Source organism: Eleginops maclovinus, chromosome 5, assembly GCF_036324505.1.
Source record: "Eleginops maclovinus isolate JMC-PN-2008 ecotype Puerto Natales chromosome 5, JC_Emac_rtc_rv5, whole genome shotgun sequence".
In the NCBI taxonomy this organism is placed as follows: Eukaryota; Metazoa; Chordata; class Actinopteri; order Perciformes; family Eleginopidae; genus Eleginops; species Eleginops maclovinus.
Genome location: NC_086353.1, coordinates 4,572,419 through 4,594,908, shown reverse-complemented (window position 1 = coordinate 4,594,908; position 22,490 = coordinate 4,572,419). Strand labels below are relative to the sequence as shown.

Below are 22,490 nucleotides of genomic sequence, written 5' to 3'. Positions count from 1 at the left end.
ACATTTGACCCATTAGGCATAGATATAATAACTCCTGTTGAGAACTATATTTAAAAATACAACAAATAATCAAAGTAAGCAATGAGTCAATAAATAACTTTAAGCGAGATAGGTCAAAACTATTCAGTTGTCAAGATGTGGGCTTTCGAACAACCTTTTCATTTAAAGTAGAATTTATTCAATTCAAACATATTTTTAACCTTATGTTTGCATCATCGGGTGTTCACTTTATTCATTTGTGATTGTATATTGAATTTGTCTCAGGGTAGGTGCTTTTAGTTTGAAAAACCCGCACCGGAAGTCGTCGTTTCATCATGTCAAACTTGACATTGGTGGAAGTGTCGGAGTTGAAGAAACGGGAAGCAGGAACCGGGAGAAGTGTGTATAATGAGCCCACTGCTGCTGCGCTCTTCGCTGGGCTGCCTCGACACAGTTCTCGGCTCATTTCGTGCTTCTAGAAACAAACTCGTCACACAAGCAGCAGCAGCAGCCCCGCATCTGTATCACTTCAGAAAAACGATGCACTATCAAACGGAGGAGAGAGGACGCCCCCATTCTCCTGACTACCGGATTTATTTTAGTAAGTTATCATTTCCATGGGGGGGGAACCAATGCGTGTCCCATGCATTTCGTAGTGTTTTGGCACACGCTGTGCGACAGGTAACCTGCAGGTCCAGGTTTGACCTTTGAGTTGAATGTGCAACGTTTTTATTGCTTTTAACACTTAGCTTTAGGGCGAACATCCCCCTTAAATGCTAGACCATAGTTCCCTGTTTGCAGAAATGGTGCATTAGCAGAAAGGCAAGAACGATGTTTCCATGTAGATCCGGTACATAACCTCACATGGTTTTCACATCCTGTTTGGGCGGTCACGTGGACAACAGCTACACATAAACATGAAAAGAGATAACCTAGTTAAGACACTGTAACTTCATAAAATACCACATTCTTCCGTGTGCAAAATGGGTTATTTACCGTATTTTGATTGTGACTGTTTTAATTTAAGGAATAAGATGGCAGATGTCAGTGTAAGTGGTGTCCAGTATAACATAAATGAACATTACATTTATATATGTTCTAATTATTTCCCGAACAGAGGATAGAGGATATGAATTGTACTGTTCCTGAAATAATAAGGACATGTTTAAAACACATTTTGAGTACAGCCTTTCTTAGCTAAGTTGAACATTGCTATTAAAAAGTATGCCTATAAAAGGTCACAAATAAAATAATGTTTCTTCTCAATCAAAAACGCAAATGCTGTATTTGGCTCAATTTGTATTTTAAAGAATACTCCAGACACAAAATGCTTCAATTACTCACCCGTTGTTACCACAGTATTTAATGTATCTTAGTTGCTTTGGATAAAGGCATATAATAAGTGACATGTAATGTAATCAATGTAAATTAAATATAAAAAACTGAGGAAATACTTTATGCTTTTTAAAAAAAGGGGGCCCGTTTAAAGCAAATTTGATCTGTTCACAAATAATTCTATGTCAATGCTTGTTTGTATTTAGGTGTGTGTATTTTTAAAAACATTATTGCTTTGTATCTTCTCAGAAACATCTGATGGAAAATACATTTCACCTTTCCATGACATCTCACTCATAGCGGAGACAGAACAGGTAACTTTTTGATAATACGTTTCTTTTTCTGTTCGATAGATACTTTAAGAAAAGTTCACAACCGGGTTGAACTATTGAACTGGGTAAACATAATATTCACACCAACAATATAGACATTTGTTTTTGTTTCAACAGGACAATGATGTGCCAGCTAAGAAGCCCAAGAAGAATGAGAGTGAGGTACTGTCTAATTCAATGATTTATCTGAGTTTGACCACCTGGAAACGTTAACCCCGGGATACACTGCATAAAGCTTTCTTTTTGTCTTTCTTCAGGTCCTCTTTAACATGGTTGTGGAGGTTCCTCGATGGTCAAACGCTAAAATGGAGGTAAGAAGGCAATATTTACACTACCTCACCTTTTCTGACTGTTTATTATTAGTTCACACTTACGACTACAGCTAGTACTGCTTGAGTAAAAGCTGATAATGACATTCTAAAGTTATAACTGCATCGCTAACTCCTATTCATTGAAATTCCACGATTTAGCATATAAGTAGCCTCAAACTTTTACTGTTGTTGTTAATGAGTTTCTAAACTGAGGGTCCAACACTAGCTTTTTCCGCAGCTACCATTGCAGAAGCTTAAGTCTGAATATTTACCACTTTTTCCAGATTGCAACTAAGGAACCCCTGAACCCGATCAAACAAGATGTGAAGAAGGGAAAGCTCCGGTTTGTTGCCAACATATTCCCCCACAAAGGTTACATCTGGAATTATGGGGCAATTCCACAGGTGAGGAAAATGCACACACGCATGCACAGATATCTGACATATAGAAAAGCATATTAAGTCAGCTGTCTGCATTTAGTAATCAGGTAGGTGGTTAAAATGTTTGGTAGAAAGTTGAAATGTTGTGCATGCTTTTGAACTGTTTCTTTACAAAGACATGGGAAGACCCAAACCACACGGACGCAGAGACAAAGTGTTGTGGTGATAATGATCCCATCGACGTTTGTGAGATCGGCACCGAGGTAAGCCTGCTTTAAGTGTGTGTTTGTATATGCATTATACCCTACGTTTTTAACTCACTTTACATGAATATTTTTCAAAGGTAACTTGGATTGATTCGACTGCTTATGTGTTATTTGTTGTTCTGTGTTACAGGTATGCTGTCCAGGTCAGGTGATCCAGGTGAAAGTGCTCGGCATCCTGGCCATGATCGATGAGGGAGAAATGGACTGGAAGGTCATCGCTATCAATGTTAAGGACCCAGACGCCAAAAACCTGAACAGTGGGTGTTTCTCTCAAGCCACCATCTTAAAAACAGCCTGACATAATTTAGTTCAGGAATCCTTGCATAATCAGGGAGAGCAGGACTTAATCTACACGCAAGACTTATACGTACAAATGGTTTTATATTAAGTATCAATGGAAGTAAAATGAATTTGCCCAACCTATCTCCAGAGCTTCTCACGTAACTTTAACACCTATGAAAAATACAAATAATTGGGAATTAATTGCAGATCCAACACAGAGAGGTAACCTGTCTGAGTTCAGCCTGTAGTTAAAACTCTTACCTTGAACCTTTCACTGCTGAGTGTTGATTGTCAACACAGCTTTGTTTACAATCAACATTTCCTTACTAAAAATTGTGTATATGCTGAAGGCATCATAAACATGATGAATGCTTTCAACCCATACAGCATTTGAATAGTCTTGTTTCTGTTCTATTTATATAGTTTACAACACAGCTAAGACCTTCTCCTAATGTGGTGCATTGTTACCTCTGATTAAAGGCTGTCAACGACTTGTGAAATACTTTTAATCAACATGTAAAACTGACTTTCTCCACAAAGTATCAAGCAAAAAACACCACGTTAAATCTTTAGCTCTTATGGTTTTTGGAAATAAGTAATTTAGTGATGAAAAAAGGCAGGAAAAATACTTTATTCAAAAGTACTTTTCCAATTAATGACAGCTATACTAATACTAAAAGATGGCAGTCGTATACCGTTCTACTGAAGGATGTACATTTTAACTTATTTTTGCATCAAGATCTACATCTAAAACACATTATTGTGCATGTAGTCCTCTGGTATGCTTCTGTTAATTGTGTTTGTGTTTTTTTTCAGGCATAGAGGATGTCCGCAAGAGCCGGCCTGGTCATTTAGAAGCCACTGTTGACTGGTTTAGGAAATACAAGGTTCCTGATGGAAAGCCTGAGAACCAATTTGGATTCAATGGAGAATTTAAAGACAAGGTACAGAGCCCTTTGTAATGCAGTATGAAGATAACCCTTTGTGGAAGTCTAGTGCTAGTAAAACTAATGTGCCTAAATGGATTATTTGCTATGAAATCAAATGATGTGTTTGTTTTTTTTCTGTTGTATTTTCCTAAAGGACTTTGCAGTTGAGATCATAATGTCCACCCATGAGCACTGGAGGGCACTAGTGCAGAAGAAGAAAAACAGTGGAGGCATCGAATGGTAGGTCCGTGGAGGTAAAACTCCTGCAGTTTAAAGTTGTGTGATGTAGATAATTAGCTTTGTTAGTATGATGAACACTTTTTACTTTTTTATTTAGCAAAAATATCTCCTGCTGTGAGAGCCCCTTTAAGTGCAGTGCAGAAGAGGCCAGAGATGTGGTGGAATCGGTGAGGACTTCCATATGCTGGTGTTTCACAAATCACAAATAGCAAACGTGATACTTTGAGATAAAACTGTGTGAGGGTTAGGTTTGGTAATTCTCTCTCTTTGTAATGTTTGACACCTCAGGCCCCTGCATTCGACAGCTCACATCGTGCGTGTCCGGATGGTGAGTACAGAAAGTGTAAGCTGCATTAAATGTGTTGTTTATTTATGATGTTTAAATGCTTTTATGTTTATTCTAAATCTTCTCTTGCACAGTCGACAAGTGGCATTTTGTCTGAAGCCCTGAAGACGACATGGAAACCAACTTGAAGCAGCTATTCACTTTTGAATACAGCTTGATTGATTTTTTGGTAAGGACTCATTTTCTGCTGAGTTTATCACCCAATCATTTGGATGGAAATACACAGGACTTGGAAATGGGACAGTGGAGATCTGTATGAGATGCTTTTGTTGGCGTTATGTTGGAATTCATATTGATTTATAGTAAGATATTTTATGTTGAGGTTAATCACAAAAAAAATGGTCTCCTTTCTTTTTTAATAGTAAATGTTCTGCGGTATTTTTGTGTCAAACGTCCTGGTCCAGCCTCATGAAGGACTCAAAGGCTTTAGGACTGTAATCACTTTCTGCGAGGAACCTTAACGCAGTTTGTTTGTAACAACGATTCCTTTCTGTTTTGGTAAATAAATAAAAAATAAGCCATTAATTGAGTCTTTCCAGTTTCATCCATCACTACAAAACGTCAGCATGTGGACAATAATGCACAATAATTTAATTACTAGTATTAACTTGGAGTAACAAATAAAAATGTTTTAAATAAATATAAATTTTATTAAAAAAACACCCACATCTCAGCAATATCAGGAATGATATAATAAACAGCTTTCAAATAAACTGCATTCATTACATTACAATACTTACAGTATTAATAACCATCTTTAATTCCATTTTCGTAGCATACCAAACTTCAGGAGAACAAAGGGAACGCTCAAAAAATAAAACGACAGGGAAAAAGTTGCACATTTTTTTTTATACCCTTAGTGTCTAACTGCAAAAAGACCAAGTGTGTATCGACTTCTAGCTTAACCTTTGAGTTAAGCACATGTGAGCGCACTAGTTACGCCCGGAAAGTCATTCAAGTAAAGTTGACTCACTCAGAAACACTCCGAAGCATCTTCAAGTATGGCTATGCTTTTTAACCCGCTACATCTTACGACACGTGGCTCTCTCAACATCAACCTGCTACTGTAGCTGGGTCCTGTACAAGGAAATTCAACATTTTTAATGTATATTTGTTTTTTTACAAAATTTGAACAGTTAAAAAAAACTAGAACTTCTAAAATCTGAGCTGACAGGATAGTATAACTGTAAACATTGCTGTGACAGTGAGCGTACATTTACAGACTTCCTGGATAAACTGTAATCACTCTGTTAACCTGAAAGAGCCGAAATAATAATTAAAGATATGATGAGGATTGCTGATGTGCTCTGTGGGTCAGAACAAGAAGAACCTACATCCACATCAAAGAATGAGTTGTATTCCTGCAATACAGGTTCTTGGTATGTACATTGTGACATAATTTATTTGATTTTTTAACACATTTACAATCTATTTAAATAAAACCTTTTGTAATTCTTTATTACATATTTTTTTTTCCTGAAAAAGAAATGAAGTGCTTTCAGAAAATGAATATCTTGAAGAGTGGGGTAAGTCATTACTATAACATGACATGTCATTTCAGGATATATCGCATGAATTAAATCAAATAAACAGGGAAGGAAAATCATTATTCAATTGTTTAGTGGTTATAAATAAATTTAATTTACACGGGCACAAAGACGTGCGGCTATGTTAATCACTGCCCTGGTCCTGCCACAAAGCAAAAGCAAATGCAACGCTTTTTACTTAGCCAATAGCATACTTTCCCTTTAGTCAACTCAGTGCATGTTCAAATTACTTTTAGAAGATTGACACTATCCCACTAGCTAAAATAGAAGTAAAAAAAACTGCAGGAAAGTATCTTGTTGGCAGACGTGTATCAGATTCAGGATGCAATGGCAAGTACCTGAATTATAAAATGACCAGATGAATACAGACAATGAACACAAAGTAATTTGAAAATGTCCCTGATTTTACAGTAACATCAAAGATTCAAGTTCGAGCAATACTTTCTAGCACATAGAAGAGAAAGTAAGACGTGAACTTTTCTGCTGTTGGTGGCCTGAAGTTGCACATTTTGAAAGCAATATACAAAGGATAAAAGAAAGATCTGTTTTAATCCTATTGCCAAACTAGTTTTGAGGTATATGAAAGTGTTGTACTGTACATTATTTAAAAGCCTTCTCACTGCCCAGAAAGTCTCACATTGTATGTTTCTAGTAGGTTGGATAGCACCTTTGTTATATAAAAATCAGTTGAAACCCAAAGTAATACAATGAAATAGGCTGTTTTCATTCTTTACAACACAAAATCTATAACAGTAATTCCAAAAAGAAATTAATTTACTGTACAAATCTCACCTGTTTATCTTACAACAATTAAAGACCCCACAGCAAGCCAGCTGCCTCTGAAACTGACACTGAGCTTACCCTGTTTCATGTTCCTCAGTGTATAAAAAGCACATTTCCTAAGCACCACAGACATACAACTACACGCAATATTCACAGTCCAGGTTTGCTCAATGAACCCAAGGTAAGGAACATCGAAAACAGTTGTTGACGACAAAGTAAACCTGGAGAAAAAACAGGATATAACAAATGTGGACTTTTTTCCCTCAAAGTGTTAAAAAATGCACCTTTAGAATGGCTCAATTTACAGTATCAATGACATAGTAAATTGAAAGAAGCACCAACACAATGATAGTTTAAAAAACCTTTTTGCATGACCTTGAAACATCTTCCCGGATTGACCGTGCAATCCAGTGTTATAAATTACTGATTTAATTTGAGTGGTGCGTAGAAATGAATATTTCTAAATGTAGCGATACACCAGATTTCATGATTTAAAAGTATTATTAAAACATTAAATTCTCATTATTAAAAAGTGCTCTGAGAAACACTGACCAGCCGAGCACCATTGTAATGCGGATCATCTGACCTTGGGATGATATTTTCAGTGTCCTTTTGAGATAAATTATTGAGTGTCACTCGTAGAGTGCGGTATTGTCATAGTATGACGGAATTTGAGTTTAAATAAATGGTAACAATCACACACTTTAGCACCGTGAATGTTGTCATTTACAAAGTCAGTGTTTTATGCCAAGAGTAGAACTTTGTAAGAAAAATAAAGCCACAAAAAATGAAACTTTGTTTCCATTAAAAATAGGTCCTTATGGATTCGGCTGAAAGCACCAGAGATTTTGACAGTGTGTATCTTGCAAAAGTTGCCAAACAAAAATAAATATATCCTTAGGAGGGTCAACAAGCTTGATTGTTAAAGAGGTGAAAGACCTGATGTGAAAGATGATTTATATCTCAGTTGATCATGGATTCCTTTTTCAACACTGTTGCCAACCTTGCGGACAGGAAGGAGTGTTTGGACGAGGACAGTGGTGCTGTGTTTTTTGTTATAAATAAAGCACCTTTAATGTTCTTATACAAACTTACTGTATGGCCCAGTGACCTTGGTGAAGGCGTATGGAGTTGTATTGACAAAGCTGTTTGTTGTGCTCGTCATGGACCCCTCCATTATTGACTGGATTAAGCGCTTGTAAGGTTGCTCCGCGGTGGTATCTAAAAACTCTGGAATCTCCCGCTTGGCAGCCTTCTTGCTCTTGCTAGGTGTCCCCTCGCCACCGTTCTTCTCTGCGTCTTCCTCCTTCTCTCGAGCCTTCTCGGCCATCTTGGCCTCCCACAGTGCCAAACCGTGCTTGGCCTCATTCATATTTTTGTGCTGGTAGAAAACCAAGGAGATGCGTGTAGGGTGGGTGCGGTTGGGGTTTTTAACTGGCGTTGTAGCGTGGAGCTCTCGTTTTGCACACTCAATGAGGACTGAGCCGTGGCTGGGTGCCACTGCCACACCACCGATGTCTGGGTCCAAGAAGTTGTGCTCATTGTCCGACCACACCTCAGGCTTTTGCGGGGTTGTGGGTGTCTGTGTTGTTCCAGGCTCTTGCTTAATACCAGGGCCCATGAGGCTCCCATTAAGGAGACCTAACCCTGGCTGTGCTTCAGGGTTTAAACCCCCACCACTCATCTGAGAAGAAAGCATCTGGGGGCGAGGTATGCCCATCTCTGTCTTGATTTGCATATGGAATGGATCTTGGCCTGGGGCTACGATTTGAGGACTCCGAGAAAGGTATGGATTTGGGTATCCTCCAAACTGATTGCCTTTGCTCACAGCAGCTGTATAGTCTAGACCCCCATGAGCTGAGGCTGCTCTTGAGAGGGGGTCCATGAACTGGGAGTCTGGGGAACCATTAGGACCATAAGGGGAGTACGGTCTCATAGGGTGAACTGGCCTCATGCTGCAGGCATTGTAACCATTGACCTGTAAACCTGGATCACCATACCTTGGCGGGTAGTTGACCTCGTAGCGTTGCTGTACACCGTACTGCTGCTCTGAGTAAAGCGTTGGCCGCTGCTGTCGATACATGTCCAGGTGCTTGGGGTTTGAGCCGTAGTATGGATGGTAATTGTCCAGGGGCATTCCTCCGTTACATTGATAACCTGGGTAGGGACGACTTGATCCATTTATGCAAGGTTTCGGTACGTGGAGTGGAGAGGGGTACGGGCTGGTTGGTGTTGGTGGCTGAGGGGGATACATGCTACCTGGCCTGGAAGTGCTTGGAAAAGACCCAGGGTGGTTGGGGAACCTGGGGTAACCGGCTACATTCGTTGAGCCAGGATAAGGGGGAAGAATGTTTTGGTGCTGTAGTTGCTGTAGTTGCTGATGATGGGCCCCCATGGGGTGTGTTGGCGGACCTGCCTGTGGGATTGCTCCCACAGCACCTTGGATAGGTCCTAGAAAACAAAACCACAGAAAGGTAAAACACTGAGCATCAACCTTTTGTCACACATTGCTCTTGAGTTTTTCACTACAAAGAAACTATAATTAAAATGCATCTTATAAAATGTCAGAATACATGTTACCCTACCTGCCATAGCAGTGATCTGAGCAGGTTTCTCATAAGTGCCAGCTTTTGCCTTGGCCAGGAGGGCCTTTTCTGCCTTTTCATTGTCCAGCATGGCATTCTTCTGGGCAGCTGCCTTCTTAGCATCCAGCTTTTTTTGCCGACAAGACTTGGCGGGCTCTGAAAGCATGCGCACCTGGCGGCGGAAGGCATGGAGGACTTGGATGGCGCCTGACTTGATTTTCTCCTGTTGACCCTCCTCACTGCCGAATTCATCAGTGCTGGAAGCCTTATAAAGAGGCAGGACATGGAGCTGCTCATCCTCTGGTATCTTTCCAATCTCCCGGTTATCCTCACCTGTTAACGTACACACCTGGAAAAACAGGTTGTGTTCAATACATTGATTCAAACTTCAGTGGTACTTTAAGATGTAGCTCGATATAGTCTATCAACCAGGTGTTGCTTACCACAGTGCTGCCACCTTGCATGTTGTGGAGGTCTCTGTGAGCGTGTGCACAGAAGTCCAGACAAGCAGTGACACCAGAGAAGGGACGGCCGTCCTTGAGCCCCAGACGACAATCTGGTGCCCTGTGTTCATGTTCCACCTGGGTCCAGGGTTAACGCGATGTGCATTTGATATTTAGAGTTCAGAGGTCACAATACAATACACAGGAAATCTGTACCAAACTACTTCAGTATCATGCACCATGTGAATGAGAAAATACCCATGTGCATTGTTGTATGCAATTATCACTCACATGTACACATTAACTAAAATCAAAGCTTGGTTTAGATTTGATCTGAAAAACAATGATACCTTTAAGAAACAGGACATCTTTGTTATATATTTTGATAATTATACATTATTTTGATTTAGATGTGGACAAAAATACACACCTGGTTTCCATACGCATCAGGAGCTAAGGTTTTATACAAAGGACCCAGTAAGGTTGCTAGATTTTGAAAGTTGTGCTCCAGCCTCTCTTCCTGAAAGACAAAAAGCGGCCCAAATTAGTAACCTTTATTGATGTATTCATTTAAGATAACCATGGTGAGGTATACCTCTTTCATATCATCTCCCAGTAACTTGAATTTTCTGGGTATTTTGCTCCGGGCGAACTTGCAGCCGTTGTAGTACATGCTCCAGGAGCAGCCGAAGGAGAAAGATGCTCCACAAGCATCAGGATTTAACCCCTGACATGCACAGGTCCTCTGAATAGGGAAAAGGAAGTATAATAATTTGTTAATTTGCCCGGGGTTGAGTCAGTGTTCAGAAACATTCGGAAATGATGCCTTTGTAGTTATTGAAAGGGGAAAGTAACACCCAGTGTGTTCTGTTTTAAACAAATTATATTGCCCACTTGGCCAAACTTGAGTTCTGTTTTGCTGTCACTTACTCCTCATTGATTGCACATCGTCGTTGGGTGTGGGCTCCATGCTTTGTTAGAGTTTCACGGAGCTCGAGGTAGAGGCGGTCAGCCAGGCTGGGCAGGATGCCCTCCCAGACCAAGATCACCACAATGATGCAGGCTGTCTCACATTTGTGACCGCTGCGCTCCCGCACTAACACCAGCAGCTTTTCCTCTACACTTGATCGACGAATCACCTGAAACATGAAAGGTGAAACACAAATGTAGGTATGCAGAGGCAAATACAAGGACAGCTGAAAAGCCTTTTCTTCAAATTCAAATACAAAACTGGTTCTTACCCATTTGGCTATGGGGCACCCTTGTGTACTTTTTCCTTCCTTGCCTGTGTATACTACTTTCTCAATCCTGATTGCAGGCCCAGAGAGACCAGATCTTTAAGGAAAAGAGGCAATAAAGTTAAGATAAGTTATAAAGTACAAATAGAGGGAATGTAACACAGTACAGTATTTGCTTTACCTTTTCTCCATGCTCTCACGTATACCGGGGACACTCGGTGCTGAGCCCAGGTGAGTGTAATATGGGCCTTCATCCTTCTCACTGATTTGTTCTAAATATCACAGAAACATACATTAATATCTAGAAGCTAACCGATCAATCATCTTTCAGAAACAACATCGTGAGACTCACCAACACAGTGGCAGGAGGCAATGTCATATTGAGTTTTCAAGGGAGTGTCCAGTAGATTCTTTATGGGGGTATCCAATAGCTTCATAGGAGAGTCCATAAAGCATTGTAAGAGAGGCTCCTTCTTCGGGGTGGAATCATGTTGTCTTTTTAGAGTTGGGGCAGCTGGGGATGATTCAAATCCACCCAGGTCAGTGTTGGTTGACAGGATGGTGACAGGCCCAGAAGACTCCACCTTGACTTTATTTAATGGATTGACGACAAGGGATTTCTTCTCAAACACGGGTGAAAGCTGGTATTGCCTCAGGCTTTGTTCCATGGAGGCCAAGATGTTTCCCGGCCGCTTGCTTTGATCGCACAGGACCGTTTGATTCTCCTGCTTGATCTGCACTCCACCTATGCCTGCCTCTCGCATCTGCAAATGATGCTCCTGCTGTTGGGAACATGGCAGGTCGAACCTGGGTTCGTTTTCCATTTTTACAGCTCGCAGGCCATGTTTGGGATCCATAGTGCTCTGAAGGGGATGAGGAGGGCCCTGGCGCTCCTGCCTTTGTAACAGGTGCATTCGCAGGGCTGCATGCCTCTGAAAGTCTCCATGGGGACCCACAGGTGCCAGAGGTAGTCGAGGTCCCCTTTGGAACTGAGTGCATGATGTCTGCAGCTGCTGTTCAGCTTTAATGAACATCTGTGTAGATACCTGTTGGTTTAGCGCGCCTTGTGGTAAGTGAGGTTGAGGCTGCATGGAGGTCTGGGAGAAGTCTGCATGGTTAGGCTGGTGGCAGTGGTTGTTAGGCTGCTGTGGTTGAAATTGCTTGAGGTTACTGCTGTCTGAGTTTGGTGGAAACTGTCTTTGATGTTGTTGAATCTCTGTTGTGTTATTGTAACTGAACGCTGCATGATCGCTTTGCTGAATGTGTTGGTTGTTGGACTGAGCAGAATTGTTTCTAGGAGGCTGGTTGTGTTGAAGCTTTTGCTGACCTGGCTGGGGCTGACTGCGGGGTCTGTAATCGGGAGACTTGAGCGGCTGTCCCTCAAATTGTGGCGGGTGAGACAGGGGACGTTGTAGATGACAGTGCTGTTGTTGCTGCTGTTGCTTTGTTGGTAAGAACCCAGGTGACAGGATATCCTGCAAGTCAGGGTCTTCACATAAGTGCTCTGACTGCATCTGGCTGTGGTAGTGGCTGTCTGCCTGCTGATCTTGGCGGAAAGTACGCTGCTCAGGCATTTTTTGGGTTAAGGGCTGCTGCATTTGAGGGGTTTTCGAATTTGATTGCTGCCACTCAGGGGCAGTGTTGTGCTGGGCTGGAGCACTTTGTGTTTGGGCGGGGAGACATTCCTGCTGTTGCTGCTGGAAGCTGTTGCTGCTATCTGTGAAACCTGACTGTGTCTGGAATCTTTGCACTGGATTTCGCTCCAACATCTGGCAGTGAACCTGGGGGTTAGCTATCTGCTGCTCTGACTGAGGCTTAGCGGGAAAGCCCCTCCACATGTCCTGCTCTTGTGGCTGGGATGACTGGCCATTTGCTGATTGCTGCTGGGAATGTGAAGAGTTCAGCTCTGCCCAGGCTCTCTGGTTAGGAGTTGAGCAAGACAAGTTAGCTCTTAGCTGAGACGTGTTCTCCATACCGTTTTCTAACCCAGCATGATGTGACTGCTGATGACTTGGCCCGATGGGTCCTGAACTGTCAGCACCATGTGAGTTCCCAGAATTTCGCTTAAAGGTCTGGGATTGAATCTCATACTGCTGCTGATCCCTGTCATTGCCATGGCGCTGAAGCTGAATAGACCTGGGTTCTTCACTTTGCCCCATCTTCTGTATCCCGGAGTTAGGAAAGTGTCCATATCCACCTGCCTTAGCTGGCTGTTGAGGAGCAGTGTGCTCCAGAAAAGAGTTCTGGTTGAACTCTTGGTTGGCCTTTGCATATATACCTTGACGATTTGTGTCATCTGGATAGCACCGAGGGCCATTTTGATGTTGTTGTGAGCCATTGGCATTATTTGCGTTTGGCATCATGCCAGGCAGCTGACCTAGAGACCCCTCTTGACCAGAGTAAGATGGTGTGCGCTGCTGATGCTGTTGTTGCTGCTGCCTGTGGTCCGCTTCAAAATTGTTGGGGTATCCATTCACTACAAAGTTGACGGAGTTATAATTGTTGCCACCTTCAACATTTCTTGGAGCCACAGGCTGCTGTTGCTGTGAGTCAGGCATGTGAGCTAAATTAGGCAATCCTGAGGTTAAGGGGGGTTGAGAACTTTCACTGGGTAACTTATTAGTCAGTGAACCATTGACAGCATCAAGCTGTTGTCCAGATGTTTGTGGTGCAATTGACACATGCTCAGGATAATACTGAGACAAGGTTTTCTCTAAAAGATCACCAGGAGTGCCTTCTATGTTTGAGGGAGGGGATGCAGCACCGTTTGGAATCGAGACTTGTTTATTTCTTGGCAGACAAAAAATATCTCCATTGGGAAAATTAAAGTTCCTCTTGTCCAACTTGATCTCTGTCTGTGGGGAATTGCATTCAAACTCTGTTGCCTTTGTCAGCTCAGGAAAGCTATCCACCAAACTGGGGGTAATGTCATCATTTCCTTTAATTTCAGAATCTACTTTAAGTTTCTTGGGTTGGTGGGTCATTAAGGTCTGCTCATTGAGTGCATGCTTCAACTCTCCATTCATCAGTTCTCCATTCATCGTGTAGGGTCCTTGATCAAACAGCCCTTGAACAGAAGCAGGACTGTTGCAGTTCTCCCTGTGCCTCTTCATGGAGTTGGCACCTGCACTGGACTTGTAATGGTTCCAGTTCGTATCTCCAGTGTTCTGCAGAGAATCTCTCTCTGAAGACTGGCCTCCATTCTGGAGTTTGTGAGGGATGTTGCGAGATGTTCCAAATTGTGATAATATCAAACTTTCTTCCGTCTCATGTCTGGCCTGTTCTGTTTCCATCTGGCCTGCTCAGAGTCCATCCACAGGGCTGCCCTCTGTCCGTCCTGCAGGGCACAAAGGGGAAGGAACATTTTTAAGTTGCATTCTTTTTCAAGCAGTTCTCCAATAAAGTAACATGTACTTTGCCAAACAAACAAAGGGTATACAGGAGCCAAGATTTTGGATCTTCACATGGTCATATATGATCTTCTGACAACTATAAATCCAACACTCTTGACCCCTAAGGACTTGAGTGAGAGGAATGTCCGTAGAGTGATGTGTTATGCAACACAATCCAGTCATAGAAATGGATTCCCCCCGGCCTCATCCCTCAATTTAACAGATTATTTAACAAAAGGTGTCCTGAAGGTACACCAGGTTTTCAGTGCCCAGTATCAGGAGTGTTTCCTTTTGAAGACCCTTATCTCAAACTGAATGCTGTGTCTTCCTGTTTTGTACAACTGTTTTACAGGTTGCGAAAAAACAAGGAAGGGGGTATAAGGAAAGTGCCAGGACAACAATGTTTGGAAACAAACCGCCCAACAGTCCAACGCAGGAAGAATAGTATATCTGTTGACCACAATCAGGATTTATATTGTAGTAAAATAATACCTTTGTGACATGGTAACTTAACAGAGGTAAAGAAATACACGACTGTAGTCAACATGCAAGAAAAGGAGCTTCTTTTCAGACATTCATCCGACAAAAGCTTTCTAGATCCCGACCTCAATTCACAGCTACAAGCATGACTGTTCTGTGAAGTCACTCAAAATAAAGTGTCATGGTTTATTTGTAATATCAATGTCAGAATATATTATAAACTAAAGTCAAGTTGATTGAAGGCCGTAGGATGCAAGGTTAAAGTCCCAGATGGTAGATGGGAGGAGGAGCTGGCTGCTTGTCAGCTGTTCAGTGGAGGTATTCCTCACCCTGAACACATTGTCATGTCACATATGCAAATATAACTGGGTAGTCTAGTTCGAGTTCTTTTGTCATCATGGTTCCTAGCCATGTAAGCTTTTTGCCATGAAGCTCTGATGAGAATACAAATGCTTCCCACACTAGACACAACTTCCTGTTAAAACCTATTTACACATTGTTTTCAACTGTACAAATAGGAGTTTGGTAGCAACACATACAATACATTTCTATCTGGTTCCATCTGAGCATTAAATGTAGTATTTGCTACACGCACTTTACAATTTGCAAACGATGTTACTGGACTGAAAAAGTATGAAACAGTTTGTATAGATCCAAGATAAATAGGACAAATTGTGAGAGTCGCTCCAAATGTCATAATTTGGGATCTTATGGTCTGGTTAGATCTCTGCAGAAGGTTAAGCAGCAAACGGAGCTTCTGGTTTTATTTTTGCTATCCCTGCACGCTTTCGCTCTGTCTAAAGCATATAGATTCCAGTGATGTGAGTAGAACATTGATTTCTGTCTGCCTCCCTACATTATTAATGCATGTCACATCAGCAGCATCTGCAAAACAATTCCAGCGCGTAGACACAAAGAGACGCAGTCTAATCCATCATAATTATGAGCAACTCTCTTGCAGATGCTGAAGGAATGAGCAGCTGACAAGCACCAAGAGGTCCCAGATTCAGTTTTAAGTGTTACAGTAAAAAATGTTAAGCACCAAAGCTTCAGAGAAACTGATCTTGGTGTAGATTCATGGTTGGCAGGAGTTTAGATGTCCCTATACCATATCTTGTTGGATCAAAGACAGCACAAATACATCTTAACTACATAATTTACCTACTTTTGACTCGACTGGCTTTAAATAAAAAGACTCATACAGATTTTCCATTTCTGTTTCGCCTGTGGTAATCATTATCAAATGTGATAGTCATGCTCGTCCTTGAGCATCATTTTTCTACATATGTTTCAAGAGAATATGCAATTTTCTGACTTTAATTGGTGTCCTGAGGTTTTGTCTGCATCCCACAGCCACAACAAGCTTCTACTGGGAATACTTGCAGACATTTGGAGGGCTTGTCGAGGATTGAAATAGTTTTTGATCCTTTTTGTTTATTAAAAAATATGAAACCCAATATTACCATACTTTAAAGATGACATGTATCATCCTTTAATTTGACTTAGTTGCTCATAGTTCATCCAGAAAATTATAAACATGCATCATAAAATAACAAGATAACAATGAACTTTAAAAGTTGACATTTATTTTATGAATTTCTCAGTTATCAAAAGTCATGATGAATAATGAATAGTGATGTTGACAGGTTTCAAATGACTTGAAAATACCGAATACAACAGGCATGAAATATAGCATCCTGTCATACCTCAGATCATTTTCAACTATATGACTACTAGTGAAAATGTAGGGGCAGCTTCAAATCGTTTTAGTAAATGCTTTGGCACGGCACGGCATCCACTGAGCAGCACTGTGATGATAGGTGTTCATCAAGGCAATTTAGGTTCTTGTAAGTTAAAAAGACTTCCTGCTTTATGTTCTTATACAATTAGGTCAGCTTAGCTCTTTATGTACAAGCAAATAATGTCCTTGGAGCTCTGAGTGAGGCCTCGGGTCACTACTGCCGGCTGCTATGGTGAAGTTCAGAGAAATATGCTTTACAACCTCTGAAAACATAATTGGATCCAGCTTTAGGTTCCCACAAAAGGCCTCCTGTTAATGCAAACCTACTATAGGCTCACTATAGGCACTGACTAATGTTTGGGGGGAGAATGGAAAGAAAAAATAACTAAATATTTGAGGTAGTATGGCATGTTTCATTTGGCATGTTCATTCTCCATCATTGCGCCTGATTACCACATCTGGAAGAGATTACAGCTGCTTATGATCCTGGCAGAAGAGATGTCGTCTTCAAACAACTCATTTTATCCGAAGCATTATAACCTTTTATGAAAAATGTTTGTATATTTACACTATCCAACTACAACATGCGTGACCCTTTGAAGAAAAATCATCTATTAATCATGTACATTGCCTCGTTCGAGATTGACCATAAACAAATGGAAGGCTCAGTGGTGGATTGCACTGGATGGAAACATGTACACTGCACAGATGTGTATTATGAGATCAGAAAATATGTACTTAGCTGCACATCTGCCTCTTGGGAGTCTGTGGACTTTGCAAAAGTGTTTTTGGTCTAAAAATAAAGACACTGCAGCAGCTCAGTTCACATTCTTTGTGAAAACTTCATATTCTGATATTAAAAAGTTGCCCATTTCATAAAGAATTGCAAGATTTAAAGATAGTATGCCCTTTCAGGGATAATGTTTATAATCTGGATCTATTATTTTAACCATTATGTCCAAACTGGTCACATGGACCATGAGCGAGAAGAAATAAATGTCCCAATGGTGGCCCAGTGGACCGCACACATCATGTCACCCTGAACAGGAAACTGTCAGGCCAAGCTCGGCACAGGCAGGCGAGCTGGTCCACATAATGATCTCCTCCTCTGTGACAATCACCCCTCCAGGACATTAGCAGCCCTCCAGACCCCCAAAACTTAGCGTGCTAAATCTCCCACTAACGAGCCAAGCTGTTACAAGGGTGTCTGTCACAGCGTTGTCACAACAGACCAGCCAGCTGCCTGTTAGCAGGTGGAAGAGAGAAGCAGCACAGGGAACACAAAGACAGCTCTCAGATCATGGCTGCGGAAAATACTTTCTATTTGTCTATCTTCATTCACTTTTCCTAAACTTCTTCACCTTTTAAAAAACAACTGCTGTTTTGAGCCTCCTATAAATACTTGTGTGCGTTATTCAATATGGTTCGAAAGGGTTTCATGAGCCAGAGAATCGAAAAGTCTATAAAACTCAAGAGCAATCATTGGGAAAAAAAGTGAAAACTGCAATATCCACTCCCTTTAACAGGAATAACACTCGTAGAGATCGGAGAAAATAGATGTGTTTCATTGATTTCACACTGTCCCCAAATGCTACCTTCTTTAGGAAAACCCCCTGAAACCTGACGTTTTTCTGGAAATTCAGCAATTGTGTCAACGCCTACTAAATAATTGATTTCTCAGCCTCTGTAGCAGATAGAAACAAAATTCTAAAAGTATTTGAGGGCTTACAGCTGTGGCTTTCATAAGTGGCCTCTGCAGATAAATCGACTTTCACCCCTGGGGTGCGGTTGAAAAAACTCTGTGGATTACAGTTGTAATTCTCCGTCCTCCACTCGGTTTCAAAACCTTCAAACTCATGGTCATCATCGTCGCCGTCTTCAAACATATGTCTTAAGCATAAATCCCGGTCGATTGGTTTGACGGGTTCAAAGTTTTCAGCAACAATGTTATCAGCGCTGTGCAGATCGGCAATATCACTACGTTCACTAACTTCAGAATTCCCTCCACAGTAGACTAAGTCGGCCATGATTGCTTGAAAAAAGTCCAAACAATGCCACGTGTATATTCTGATGCATTTCATTGGGCTAAGAGTCCGATAATTAATGCAAAAAAAACCCACAGAGCTCTTCTACCGGAAAATGACGTATCCGCTTCAAATGGTAGAATGACGCAAAAGCGCCCCCGGTTTTAATGGTAGAAATGCGGCAACGCTTTCCCGGCTTAAATTGGTTAATGGCTTGAGTCATGAAAGCATGGCAGCATTCATATGAAAGTACAAGAGTCTTTAAGATAACTTTGATTAACCAATGCAAGTTGTTTCAGTTTGTCGAACGAGTTAAACGATTATCTTTTGCTTCAACCTAAATCGATAATGAAGCTACAATGCCCCCAAATGCTACCTTCTTTAATGGCTTGAAGAGATGACTTATCTCCTTAACGTTGTGGTCAGTATTGAAATTGTACCACTTATTCACACTAAAAGAAAGGAAACGTGTGTGGGTAACTGATTAGCTTTATTCTCACAGCACTGGAATGTAAATATGAAGCATCTCGGCCAACAGGTTGCAGAACTAATCTCCCCGTGCTGCTGTCAGACACAGCCGTACATGAAGTGCCACAGCGGGACACCATCGCCAGCTTTGTAATCAGAAGTGACACTGAGCCTCTTTATGAATATGTCAAAGTTATTAAAATTGAAATGTGTTATTTTGACAAATGAGTGTGAGAAAAAACCCATGTGGGAGTTGTGAAGCGTCGACGGCTCCGTTTGATGAATGTCTTTGCATCCCGGAGGCGTCTTCATTCATTCCACATAATCTGAGGCAGATCTGCTGATTTCAAGACGTTTGCGCTATCTTTCTGAGTAGCTTGTAGCATGATATGCAGAGGATGTTACAACATGAGGGGATAATGATCGGTCATATAACACATTTCCTGCAGAATAATTAATACAATTCAAGCTATTTCGGTCATAATAACACGTTTCAAATGCAAAGAAAAACAACGATTTGCACTGTTTCCATGCCAACAGTATGCTAAATAATTATTCCCACCTTGATTAGAAATGTAAGTGTAAATATTTACAAAAAAACAGCTGCACTGAGTTATGTACAATAAACTAAGTACAAAATCAAACCTCTTTTTCTCTGCACATTCACTACGGGAACATCCATTTGAATCAGTTTGGTTTGAGTTAAAAAGGAGTGACCTAATGCTCCCACCTCTGAACTCCTTCACATATAAAGCATCTGATCCCTGCAAAAGTAACAATGAGGTTAGCGGGTGAATACAACTTCCCGACCCCATGTGACTACTCCTTTGTTTTGTCTGTGCCTCAGAGCAGTCTGCGAATCAGTAACTAAGTCAAGAGGTGACCGCTGGCGCTAAGCTGCTTTCGGCGCAGCTCCGTTCCTGCGGGACAGTTCGGGCTTTCCAAAGGACTGAGCGGAGCCAAGCAGCTTGTCACAGTTGGATACACCCACACTGACAACAAAAAAAAAAAAAATCTTTGCAAGCCCAGAACAAAGCCAGAGATCCCAGCTGAGTGTGCACGCCTGTCATTGTACAAACACACAAACACACCAATGTTTATAATTCCAACTCTGACTGGGCTTGCTTTAAGACATTCCTAGTGCGCGCTGCTTCCTCTTAATTATTTATTGGAGGTGATTCACGGCATGATCTATTTTTGCTCCGGAAGTAGAGTGCTAAACTAAACCAGAGGCCTTGTGGTGGCTGCAGTGCCGGCTGGAAGTTATAATGCTTTGATCTATTTTGGGTTTCTTTCTAGTAGCTAATGTCCACCAGGGGAAATGAGAACTCAGTTTTTAGTTTATGATATGACTCAACGTGTTTGGCTTGAACTGGACTCCTAACGAAGCTCTCTTTCCCTCCAGAAGCCAATTTCTTTGTCTCTGTATACGCTGTTGTTTGGCTTCCCTCCCTCTCCGTACGCCTTACTTCCAGTCCTCTGCCCTGTAATTACACCTCCAGGTTCCTCTCTACTTTATCAGACACTTCCCTCCTGTTCAGTCTATCATCTAGCCTCTACAGTCATGAATTTGGCCACTAAACGCTGTTGTCGAAATCTACACAGTTGTTGCCTTTGGTTATTGCCTCTGTAGGTATGTATTTTCTGGCATTTATAGACGGTCACTTGCTTTAGTGCTTTAGAGCCTGGGGGCAAGGGTGGACTCCTGGACACAGTGTGACCAGCGTTGTAAAACAATGGACACAGTTTGCACAAGAGTCATTTAAGGGCGGCAGTTAATGCACAGGACAGTCCAGCCTTATTTGTACAAGTGTCTTGTTTTTGATGCAACTTGTGTCTGTTGGTCTATCAAATTGCTAAAAGACCATATTTTTGTCTATGAAATAAGCTGTAAAAATGTGTATTTTGGATATTTGTTCCTGCTTCTTGATGCTTTGTCCTCACAACACTAGCTTAACAAACTTTAATGCGCCTGCTAGCACCATGTTTTTGTTATTCCCAAAGGAGAACCAGTGAAATATGAGAGCTGCCATAGTAGATGGGGTCTATTTGGCGTGACTTGGCAGCCGTACGTGACATTCAGCGCTAACGACAGCTGCTGCTAAACTCAGGTCTCTGCACTTTCAGGTTGAGACCCAGGCAGCCCGGCTACAGAGTCCTGCTGTTGTTGAGCGAGGGAGAAGGGGGCGGTGTGGGGCGGCACTGTAAATCAAACACACTTGCCAAGCCACACCGCTGTTTTGAAGAATAGCCCCAAGAATAAGTCATAATCTCAAGTGTATGTTTCCTTTCCTTTGCTGATTTGGCTCTATTCACATTTTCCTGTTTGTAAGATAAGAACATGCAGCAGGCCAGAGACGGTACACTTCTCAGAGCACTTATTCAAACCTAAAAACCACATGCACCGAGAACTGAGTCCTACAAGAGTCTGTGTATTACTTATATTATGATACTGCTATCTATCTTTATATCACTTGACTACATTTTATAACTGTAATTCCACGACAACAACTCAATACTGATGCTACAATAACAACAACACCATTATACCTATGATATAACACTGAACCAACAGGGTTTGTCAACGGTTAAATATGAATATTCACAATATCAACACCTACTACAAAGACGGCTTCTGCACGGTACTTATTTAGCCAACTTTCCCACTGCATTGCCACCTCTCTTTGAACCACAAGTGTTAACATTGCTTTAATTTCAAAACATTTCTGATAGTTTTGATTATCCAAACTGAAATTCAGTGTTGATTTTCATCTCGTATGACTCAGACTTTAATTCAATTGCTCATAAAAGTGTGAAAACAGTGAATAATTTCTAAAAAATGGTGTTTCTTATTTCCTAAAGTAGTATTTATATTGGTTTGTTTTCAAAGTTTCTTATTATTCTTGTCATTTCATATCCCCAATATTAAACAGGGTGTAAAAAAACAAATAAGTATGTGTAACTAAATGTTATTTGCAATGTTTATAAGTTATATGTAGACCAGGGACCTTAGTCCTGCTGAGTTGTTGAAATGAATGAGCCTCATTGGAGCCATAATGAAATCCAGTAAGGTCCCTCACTGGAAATATTAGAGATGAACTGACCTATAACATGTTACCCCTCCAAATATAAATCAAAATCATGATGTTTAGTGTACAGAAGATACATCTCTTTGGTTATAAACATCATGGGAATTGATATTCAATTTCAAAACACAGAAATGCCGTTATGTCTGTAAATGCTGCCGGACTGGAGTTAGACAGTTCCGACTGCGGAGTGAAACCTCATCCATAGCAACCTCCACCCGAAGAATGAGGTCAGATGACTTGCATTCTACAGTGTTTTAAATCCCCTCCCCTTAAATATAGAGCGGGACCCGCTGCTCTGCA

General features: G+C 41.2%; 2 protein-coding genes across 2 annotated transcripts in view; one reads left to right on the top strand and one right to left on the bottom strand.

Moving 5' to 3' along the window:
* The first annotated feature begins 319 nt into the window (after nt 1-319).
* ppa2 (inorganic pyrophosphatase 2) lies at nt 320-4,925 on the top strand. The gene is made up of 12 exons (XM_063883127.1): nt 320-580; nt 1,564-1,628; nt 1,764-1,808; nt 1,904-1,957; nt 2,242-2,361; nt 2,514-2,600; nt 2,734-2,860; nt 3,702-3,829; nt 3,969-4,054; nt 4,152-4,221; nt 4,343-4,382; nt 4,475-4,925. Exons 1-12 carry the CDS (start codon nt 388-390, stop codon nt 4,495-4,497), a joined length of 1,038 nt encoding a protein of 345 aa, XP_063739197.1. The 5' UTR covers nt 320-387; the 3' UTR covers nt 4,498-4,925.
* A 102-nt stretch (nt 4,926-5,027) lies between these two features.
* Nucleotides 5,028-22,490, bottom strand: part of tet2 (tet methylcytosine dioxygenase 2) — a 29,050-nt gene continuing 11,587 nt past the window's right edge. The window contains exons 2-10 of the mRNA XM_063883126.1: nt 11,349-14,333; nt 11,178-11,268; nt 11,000-11,093; nt 10,690-10,897; nt 10,354-10,505; nt 10,189-10,278; nt 9,759-9,896; nt 9,316-9,664; nt 5,028-9,181 (exon numbers count right to left, since the gene is read on the bottom strand). Of these exons, the coding sequence (XP_063739196.1) occupies nt 7,812-9,181; nt 9,316-9,664; nt 9,759-9,896; nt 10,189-10,278; nt 10,354-10,505; nt 10,690-10,897; nt 11,000-11,093; nt 11,178-11,268; nt 11,349-14,289 (5,433 nt within the window). The 5' untranslated portion in view covers nt 14,290-14,333 and the 3' untranslated portion in view covers nt 5,028-7,811. The remainder of the gene's footprint in view (nt 9,182-9,315; nt 9,665-9,758; nt 9,897-10,188; nt 10,279-10,353; nt 10,506-10,689; nt 10,898-10,999; nt 11,094-11,177; nt 11,269-11,348; nt 14,334-22,490) is intronic.